At 44.2% G+C, this 10398-nt stretch overlaps 1 protein-coding gene across 3 annotated transcripts in view; it reads left to right on the plus strand.

Moving 5' to 3' along the window:
- Positions 1-9531, plus strand: part of frmpd4 (FERM and PDZ domain containing 4) — a 45170-nt gene extending 35639 nt beyond the window's left edge. For all 3 annotated transcript variants that reach the window (XM_061692601.1, XM_061692602.1, XM_061692603.1), the window contains 10 exons: positions 65-196; positions 714-833; positions 979-1115; positions 2192-2318; positions 2534-2623; positions 2736-2918; positions 3933-4065; positions 4143-5096; positions 6088-7255; positions 7901-9531. In XM_061692601.1, the coding sequence (XP_061548585.1) occupies positions 65-196; positions 714-833; positions 979-1115; positions 2192-2318; positions 2534-2623; positions 2736-2918; positions 3933-4065; positions 4143-5096; positions 6088-7255; positions 7901-9071 (4215 nt within the window). In that variant the 3' untranslated portion in view covers positions 9072-9531. The remainder of the gene's footprint in view (positions 1-64; positions 197-713; positions 834-978; positions 1116-2191; positions 2319-2533; positions 2624-2735; positions 2919-3932; positions 4066-4142; positions 5097-6087; positions 7256-7900) is intronic.
- Positions 9532-10398: the final 867 nt, after the last annotated feature.

The raw sequence follows: 10398 nt of genomic DNA on the forward strand, positions 1-10398 counted from the left end.
CTGTAGACGACGGTCTCCTGCATTACTTTGAAGTTGTAATGACTTCACATTTCTGTTTGGAAAGGATGTCATCTTGACGCTGCAAGAGAAGCTATCCATTAAGAGCATCGAACATTTCTCTCTGATTCTGGAGCATAGAGTTGAAGGATCGGCCAGCAAACTGATGCTTCTGCATGAGCAAGAGATGCTAACTCAGGTGAATCAGCAGACGTCAGTAGTATCCTAAAGTTAAAAGTTGAAGGGTTCTTTTTACATCGGATGCCTACAAGCAATGACAGCACTTGGGAAATTACTGCTCTAGAGAATGTACTTTAAAAAAAATCCCAGAAAACGGTTTGATTTTATACTTGAGCAGCGTTGTCGCGATCCAATCTTGTGATTGGAAATCACAACAAAACATAACTTCAGAGGCATATTTATTCCAAATATTTTGATCTAATTCTGAATTTTACGACTGTTAAATTCAACTTTAAAGGTTCTATTATAATCTGACCAAATGAAACAACTTATTTTCAAGATGCCTCCATCGTGATATTTACTATCCACAAGGAAGAAAACAATCATGCAACATCAAACATTATCTTGTGATACCAATTGATCCTGTAGTAGGTCAATAATAAATGGATGACGCATGCTACACACGCTCTCATAGAATATGCAAATACGAATGTTTAACTTAATGTGACACTGTTTATCTATGACTAATGCTCTAGGTGACAAAGAGGCCAGGGTCACACAAGATGAAGTGTTTTTTTCGCATCACTTTTGTCCCGAAGGACCCATTAGAGCTGCTGAGGAGAGATGCTATAGCATTTGAGTACCTCTTTGTCCAGGTGAGTAACAATAGATCAATATTATAGATACGGTAGTACGTACTGCCAAGTTTAATTAGATGCATGTTTATTGTAAGAGTTGTGCCCTTGTAATCATTCAGTCAGTAATGTACCATCTTGTCCTCTCCCTCTGTGACATCTACAGAGCTGTAACGATGTGGTACTAGAGCGATTCGGGTCAGAGCTGAAATATGACACTGCCCTCCGTCTGGCTGCCCTGCAAATGTATATTCTAACCATCAATACCAAGCAGTCTCAGAAAGTGTCCCTCAAGTATATTGAGTAAGTAGAAAGGATTTCACATCGCGTGACATGGGGCTGAAATTGAAAGGGAGAGTCAGAAAAATATACAGCCATTTTGTTGTTTACATTTACTCATTCTTGTCCATGTCCATAGCAATATATGTTAATACTGTAATGATATAGTGGCGGCACGGTGGCCGACTCGTTAGAGCGTCAGCCTCACAGTTCTGAGGACCCGGGTTCAATCCCCGGCCCCGCCTGTGTGGAGTTTGCATGTTCTCCCCGTGCCTGCGTGGGTTTTCTCCGGGCACTCCGGTTTCCTCCCACATCCCATAAAAACATGCATAAATTGGAGACTCTAAATTGCCCGTAGGTGTGATTGTGAGTGCGAATGGTTGTCTGTTTGTATGTGCTCTGCGATTGGCTGGAAACCAGTTCAGGGTGTACCCCGCCTCCTGCCCGATGACAGCTGGGATAGGCTCCAGCACGCCCGCGACCCTAGTGAGGAGAAGCGGCTCAGAAAATGGATGGATGGATGATATAGTGCTCGGTGGATACCGCCATTTTCCACTGCTCGGTATCTTCTCGGCTCGATTCGCTGCTGCTACTTTTTAATTGATACTACATGGTACAATTTCTAGTATGTGGTCAGCCAAATGTGTCAAGCCACTACCATATGGGTAAACCACTGCTGGCCACTCCTCCCTGATTTGTCATCATCACAACATTTCGGGATACACAGCGGGAAATGAATTGGAAAAAACAAAATAAAACACATGCAATTCTAACACCAACATATCCTGTTACTCTTATTTGGCTGTGGACAAATGTTCTCCTTCATTGTTGTTGTTTGTTAGCATGTCTCATTCCATCTGATGCATTCATTGTGTCGTGGTTTTCAGTTTCCAATTGTAGGTACTATTTGAAGTGTAAATCCGACCACCTGAGCCGAGCCAGTGCTGTGCAGTGCAAAAGCAGCATGAGCTGCTGATGAGTTGATAACCCAAATATTGACATGCCAGGGCCATATACGCTGATTAGCATAAATGACGGCTACTGTTCTTCCCTCACAATTGATTGACCTTCTGTAATGTTTATAAATTGCACATCCACAGGAAGGAGTGGGGGCTAGCCTTGTTCCTGCCTCCTGCAGTGCTGTCCAGCATGAAAGAGAAGAACATCAAAAAAGCCCTCACTCACATCCTCAAAACCAACCAGAATCTGGTTCCACCTGGTAAAAAGGTGAAACGAAAAGACTTGCATTCATAGTATTTCTGTCATCTGCATCTATCCCTTTACCCTATGCCCCCGAAAAAAATATTTCTCTCCACCTGGAGTTTCATAACACCGCTGATATGGTTGTGGAACAAAATGTTTTACTCTGACTAAGAAAAAGGAATTGCTGAGAAATCCTCATATGAATCATTTCTGACTGTATCTAATGTTGCACATTGCAGCTGACCGCCTTGCAGGCTAAGGTCCATTATCTGAAGTATCTGAGCGACTTGAGGCTTTATGGAGGTCGGGTGTTTAAGTCTACACTTATTGTAAGTGAAACCATCGTGTGTATCAGACTACTTTTAACATGTGCCATGAAAACATTAATTCTACTGTTCAGTATGCATGGGGAAGTGATAGTAGTGCTTATTCTTTTTACAGCAAGGTGAGAAGCACACTGAAGTGACCTTGCTGGTTGGTCCCAAATATGGCATCAGCCATGTGATTAACACCAAAACCAACCTAGTGGCACTTCTGGCTGATTTCAGCCATGTCAATCGCATCGAGATGTATGCAGAAGATGAAAACAAAGTTCGAGTGGAGCTCCATGTTCTGGATGTTAAGGTTGGAATCTTTTCTACAGCTTTACACCAACACAAGTCAATTTTATTGTCACTATAAATTATTATGAATGACCTATTTACAGTGGGAGGAAAAAGTATGTGAACCCTTTGGAATTTCTTAAATTTCTGCATAAATTGGTCATAAAATAAAGTCTGATCTTCATCAAATCACAAGAATAAACATAGTCTGCTTAAACTAAAACCAGGCCCTGTGGCATGAACGCATTCCCACACCATGATGCTCCCTCCACCATGCTTCACAGTGGGGATCAGGTTGTGATGTTAGTGTGCTTTGCCATTTTTACTCTACACATGGAGTTTTGTGTTCCTCCCAAACAATTCAACTCTGTTTCATCTGTTCACGGAATACTTTTCTATTAGTGCTGTGGAACATCCAAGTGCTCTTTAGCAAACTTTCAAAGTGCAGCAATGTTTTTTTTTGGGGGGGGGGGGGGGGGGGGGGGGGGCAGTGCTGAAGTTGCTCCATTTATGGACAACATGTCTAACTGTGGACTGATGAATATTGAGACTTTTAGAGATACTTTTAAGACATTTTCCAGCTTCATACAAGTCAACCTTTCATAATTGTCGGTCTTCTGAGAGCTCTTTGAGCAAGGCATGGTACACACCAGGCGATGCTTCTTGACAAAAGACAATTCTAAACTGGTGTGTTTTCTTGTGGCCAGAGCAGCTATAAGCCACCTCCAATCTTGACTCATTGATTGGACTCCAGATTGGCTCACACCTGAAGAGAATCAGGAGAATCCTTATCCTAAAGGTTCACTGACTTTTTCCTCCCTGTCCTGGGAATGTTTACATTATGTTCAATAAAAATATGAATGCATAATTGTTTGTGTGGTATTAGTTAGGCAGACTGTTTGTTTATTCTTGTGATTGAGATGAAGATCAGACCACATTTTATGACCAATTTATGAAGACATTAAAGAAATTTCAAAGGGTTCACATACCTTTTTCCTCCAACTCTAATTAGTTTACTTATCTGTCCCTTTCACAGCCCATCACTCTTTTAATGGAATCCGTCGATGCAATGAATCTGGCGTGTCTGACTGCTGGATACTACAGATTACTGGTGGACTCTCGGCGTTCCATCTTTAATGTGGCCAAGAATACAGACAGTATGGATACAAGTATGTCCGCAATGTTTATAAGATAATATCTTGGGGCATTCCATAGCTTTATTTACCATTTGTGCTCCTCTTTGCAGGCCATGCAGCAAGGATCAAGCAGAACTACCAGGCCATCGAGTGTACATATAGCACACCTCAAAAGGGATATGAAGACAGAAACAACCAGAGGTATAGCCAGGATTTCTCAGACCTGGAGTGTGAATACCTTGACCGAAGCAGAAGCGAAGCCCAACCATCCTACATGGCTGAGATCCACCAGGCTCAGCACTCAATACATATGGTTGAAAGGGCAGAGTTCTTCAGGGTACCACCCACCCAAACATACCTTAATGTCCCAAGAACCAAAGGCCAAGAACCCTGTAGGAGTGCAAAGGTGTCTTTCATATTTGGAGATCCTCCCTTAGACACCGTAAACCCCCAAAACCTGGGCTACCAGAGACTGATGGATGACAGTTCAGAGATTTTAGACAATAACAGCCCAATGTACAGGCGTCTTGAGGAGGACTACAAGATGATGGATGCCTTAGAAGACGGCGATGGGTATCAATATTCCACCAAAATGTTTGAGGAGCCGCTGCTGCATGATATCTGCTATGCAGAGACAACGGATGACGCAGAAGACGAGGATGACATCAGCTGCGAAGAGGACATGGTGATGAGTGACATTGATAAGCCTACATTGCTCTCCCTCTCTGGGTCCAGTGATGACATCATTGACTTGACCTCCCTCCCCCCGCCACCGGAGGGTAACGATGAGGAGGATAGTGACGTACTGCTGCACTCTCTAAACCTGGCCATTGCCGCTCCTCCGCCCGGCTTCAGGGACAGCTCTGATGAGGAGGAGCAGCAGGAAGCTGAAAGTCAAGCCCAGGGGGGCTGCAATGATATCCCAGTGTCCCTCATAGATTCAGTGCCGGTCCACAGAGCTCAGAACCAGGGGGAGCCCCTCGATGAAGCTGTTGTGTCCACTTTGCAAGCACTCGAGGCCCTTGCTGCATCTGAGGAACCCGCACAGTCTGAGAACAGCACAGGTTCCCCATTTACTATTGTAACATTCATTCATTAACATCACAAATACTCCAGCCATCCACTTTTTGTTTCTTGCTGTTCATTTTTTCCAATAAAGTCCATTTCGTTCTATATTTCCATTTGTGTGAGTTTCTTCATTCATTTGTGCATACACATTCACGTTCATTACCATACTGTTCATTTGTGAATATTTGTTGTTGTTGTTTTTGTTCCTTTGCACCTCAAGATAAGGTGTTTGTTACTACTTGTACCAAAATAATCGTAAATTAACATCTTTCAAGCTTTGCAGCTAGCTTCCTTGATTAAGGTCTTCACATTTGGAAAATGTTTATTCAAAGTAATTTTTCAGCGCTATCTCAAAGTAGGACCTGAAAAAAAGCCTTTGTACCCATCCTTACTATTGCTTACTATTTTGATTCTTATTACAATTAATTGTTTTACTCATGAAAAAGAATGTATGTCTTGCTATCAAGAAAGCTATCATTTTGTATTAAGTATTATCTAAAATAAGTTAGTCATCAGGGCGGCACGGTGGCCGACTGGTTAGAGCGTCAGCCTCACAGTTCTGAGGACCCGGGTTCAATCCCCGGCCCCGCCTGTGTGGAGTTTGCATGTTCTCCCTGTGCCTGTGTGGGTTTTCTCCGGGCACTCTGGTTTCCTACCACATCCCAAAAACATGCATTAATTGGAGACTCTAAATTTCCCGTAGGTGTGACTGTGAGGGCGAATGGTTGTTTGTTTGTATGTACCCTGCGATTGGCTAGCAACCAGTTCAGGGTGTAGCCCGCCTCCTGCCCGATGACAGCTGGGATAGGCTCCAGCACGCCCGCGACCCTAGTGAGGAGAAGCGGTTCAGAAAATGGATGGATGGAAGTTAGTTATCAGTCAACTACCATCTTTCCCTTTCACTTGTTTCATGATATGATTGTTTTATAGTTGCCTACAATGACTGTGCTTATTAATTTATATTTTGTGTCTTTCTGTGGCACGTAGGTGTAGAAATATCACGAGCGTTTAGTCCGGAGTCATCAGATTCTGGCAATGAGACAAACTCATCCGAGATGACGGAAAGTTCAGAGCTGGCCACCGCCCAAAGACACTCGGACCACCACTTGAGAATGCATGTAGCTGTGACGGATGGTTACCAAGCCACGAATGATGAAAAGACAGAGGGACTCGGTGAAAGTGGAGCCAGGACTGTGCAGGAGCATCAGGGTGAGGAGCTGAAATCCGCGGCCACTGCCTCCTCCCAGCTTTTCCACTCTGACGGTGGTGAGATGGAGCCAGAGACAATGGAAATAAAATCAGTTAGTGAATACTTCACTAAGATGCATATTGGCTCACTTATGAGCAGACACAGAGCAAAACAGGGGGACATAGAGAACCAAATTCAACGAGACACCTGTGACCCTTCAGAAAGATCGCATGTGACTTCCCAAGAGCTAGCTAAAGAGAAGCCTCTGCATCTTGTTGGGAAGTATAATACCTTCACAGTGAGAGATTCCTTTTATGTCAATCAGCTTGATCTGGGGCGAACTTCCCTCAAAGACCGGGATAAAAAATGGCTGCACAGAACTCCAGAAAACAAAATGGACGAGGCTCTTTCTCCAGAATATGTGAATGAGTCACAGGCCTCCCACACAGACAGGTTGACAGTGAAGGGAGGGAAACAGGACTCAGATGAAAGAAGCCAACCGTTAAATGCCCAACTCTGCTCTCCCTCCAAAGGACCGGAGGGCGTTGATACTTCACGGGATGGTGAGCAGCAAATTAAGATGACGTCATCGGAGCAAGATGTCACAAGGATATACGAATACCACTTGAGCAAGCGCATGTCATCCTTGCAGAGTGAGGGGGCTCATTCTCTCCAAAGTTCTCAGTGTTCCTCTATAGATGCCGGATGTAGCACAGGTAGCAGCAGCTGTGTCACGCCAATGGACTCTCCCCTTTGTGTCACAGACAACACGCATGTACTGTCCGAGTCCTCTTTGAAGGGGCTGAGTTACGTAACTTGTGCTGAGGAAAAGGCCTATGTTCCCCCGGGCCAAAATAAGGAACCCACGCAACTGAGGAAGACCCAGGGAACGACCAGTGCGGATTCTGGATTTGGAAATAGCCGAGACAAGCGGTCACAGATTATCAAAGATCAAAGAAACCACAGGTAAAACTAAGTAATGCCATGCCGCTCAATGACTTCCAACAATTAAAATACAGATGTATTAAACAAACTCAAATAAATTTCATTCTCTCTACACAAGACGTACGTTTTTACACGACAGCAACATTTTTTGGAACCTGAAAACACGAACAAACACTTTCAAAAAGGTTTTTGAAAATTACAAGGGGTCTCGGTTTGCAGCAGTCCCGATATATGACGTTTATCGTTACGAACGCTCCACGATGAACTAGTTTCCGTAGCTGCGTATATGGAAAGCCATTTCAGCATTTATTCCATGTCCTTGATAAGCACTAAAGGTCCATGTGCTAATATGCTCTTTTTCCTCAAGACAATTCAGCACACTAATAGAACAACTACTCTATTAGTTTTTTTTCCTCACTACTGTATGACATTTTTTGCACACTAATAGTACAACTACATGTGACTTGTGAGGCAAAAACTACTTGGCATTTGGTGCTACTTTAAGGGTCCAGGCGGCTCCTAGCACGTGACGCATCCCTACTAGTTGGCCCAAGTAATGTAAAACACATTGTAAAACATATATTAAAAATAAGAACAGTATATAGGAATTTGTCAAATGCTGTCAAGTGGATGCTTAACAGTTCTCTGTTTTCCTCCTCCCCCTAGTGTAGCCTGCGCACAGCAGAGGACGCTTGGAGAAGAGACCTCTTTAGTGCTCTGTCATGAGACCAGTAACACCAACACAGTCATGTCACCATCGTTATTAGCAATCTGCACAGAGCCCAGTGGGCTAATACGGGCCAGACCTGAGTCCAACCCACATGCCCTGCCTTCCCCCTCTAGCGGACCCTCACGTGACCTTCTCAAAGGCAGCCTCAGGAACCCACGCAGGGTTCCGATACGCAGGAGGAGCTGGAGCGCCATAATGCCAGGCTCCAGGAACTTCGAGGCATTGTTAGAGAGGACCAAAGCCACGTTCACAGGGAAGAGCGCCGGTCAGAAATTGGAATCACAACATCGCTCAAAAGCTCAGCGCATACTGTATGCCAAAACTGTCCCCAAAAGTTTGTCACATGGTTTGGCCACCTTCAATACAGCTTGCGGACGGCCGCCAGAGTCAACAGCACGGCTGGATACAGGTGCATGGAGACGTCGTAGGCCGGTCATTTGCTGCTTCATTTGGAGACAGAAGAACACTGAGCATGATAGAAGGGATGCCTCCCAGCTCATGTTCTCTGTCAGTTCAACTGGCGATAAGAAAGCCGACAATAAAGCGGTGCAGAGTAACATGGCTGAAATGAGCCTGGAGGAGAGGTTGGCTCATGTAAATTCAATGAAGGGAAAAACCTACAGCCTTCGTACGGGGTTTGCACTCGCACGGACGGATGCCTTAGAGATGGTTAGCTTGCTGCGTTCCAGTAACACGTCTCAAGGTAAGAACATGGTGGCTGGCGATGCCGACACGGAGACCTTCTCTCAGCTGCTCGTCACGCAGGCTAAAGTGCTAAGCAGCGCCTGCGGTCAGATGGACGCAGAGTACGGCAGCCCGGAGGAGTTGCTTCTCACGCTGACGCACAGTTTTCACACACTCTGCTGCCTCACTCAAGCCTGCATGTCCCTCGCGGAAGGCCTGCGCAGCGACACACAGCAGCGCGAGGTGGTAGCCAAAGTGGATGACGTAATCATCAACTACGTGTGTCTGCTGAAAGCCGCCGAGGCGTCTTTGGTCAGCTCCCCAGAAGACCCAAGTGTGAAGGCACTGATGCATCACTCTGCCAACATGTCTGCCATCATAGACACACTAATCCACGTAACGACAACACTGTGCAACAAATAATGTATCCAAATTATTGATTTTAAAGCCATAACATAAGAGACATGGGTGTAACTACCAATGTGAACTGCTGTGAGAAAAAGAAATATATTGCCTTGTGTACACTATATTTTATTAAACAATGTAAAAATATTGGAATCATAGAATTTTAAAAAGATTTAAGCCTTCTATGATGATGCATACAGACCTCCACCCAAGTATTTAATAGTATATAATAAGAAATATTGAAATTATATATTGGTTGTATTAAAGACTTCTCATAGTTATGTTGTTTTTTAAAAACTATAAATACCTAATATGTTGGAGAAATACTCTGTACCTGCTATAGACAAATCATTGCACAGGATGCAATTAAATTAAAATAATGCACTTTTTTCATTTGATTACATGGACACTGTATACACTTTCCTGTCATTTTTGGTCAGCATTATTAAAACTTTAAAATACCTCAAAATAAGACTCCAATGTTTACTTTTGTGTGCAACCCCATCACATTGTTCCATTTAATATGCATTTGCACATGCACATTTATAATGTCTTATTTCTGTCTGAGGCGTCACATCTGAATAACACAATGTGAGTGTATGATGAGTTTGTTGAACAATTTGCATTACTCTCACACAAAGCTGCATGGGTAATTTCATAACTATGTAAAATAATTCATGCTTTTACCATTTACTCTGGCTTGAGTACTGGTGATGCCTTTTGAATTAGTGATGGTGATGGGCTACTTCAGCATGAGTGTGCAGAGTTAAGGGTAAGAGCAGAGAAGCACATTGCAGTAATGTTAATGCGCCTGGATGAGGGAATGGGAAAGGGGGAGGGGCTATGATAAGCGGAGGACCTGGGGGAGCATTTTGAATATGTTACTTTTGTGCAATCAGAAATGGAAAAGATTAAAAGCCAGTACACTTTAGCGATGGTGCTTCATTGAATTCAATTACACGTTTGTATTCTGTGTATTTTTGCGTGTAAATATCATTAAATAATCTTGGGAAGGGCGGCACGGTGGCGACTGGTTAGAGCGTCAGCCTCACAGTTCTGAGGTGTGGGGTTCAATCCCCGTCCCCGCCTCTGTGGAGTTTGCATGTTCTCCCCGTGCCTGCGTGGGTTTTCTCCGGGCACTCCGGTTTCCTCCCACATCCCAAAAACATGCATTAATTGGAGACTCTAAATTTCCTGTAGGCATGACTGTGAGTGCAAATGGTTGTTTGTTCCTTTGTGCCCTGTGATTGGCTGGCAACCAGTTCAGGGTGTACCCCGCCTCCTGCCCGATGACAGCTGGGATAGGCTCCAGCACGCCCGCGACCCTCGTGAGGAGAAGCGGTTC

The sequence above is a fragment of the Phycodurus eques genome, chromosome 12, assembly GCF_024500275.1.
Source record: "Phycodurus eques isolate BA_2022a chromosome 12, UOR_Pequ_1.1, whole genome shotgun sequence".
Lineage (NCBI taxonomy): Eukaryota > Metazoa > Chordata > Actinopteri > Syngnathiformes > Syngnathidae > Phycodurus > Phycodurus eques.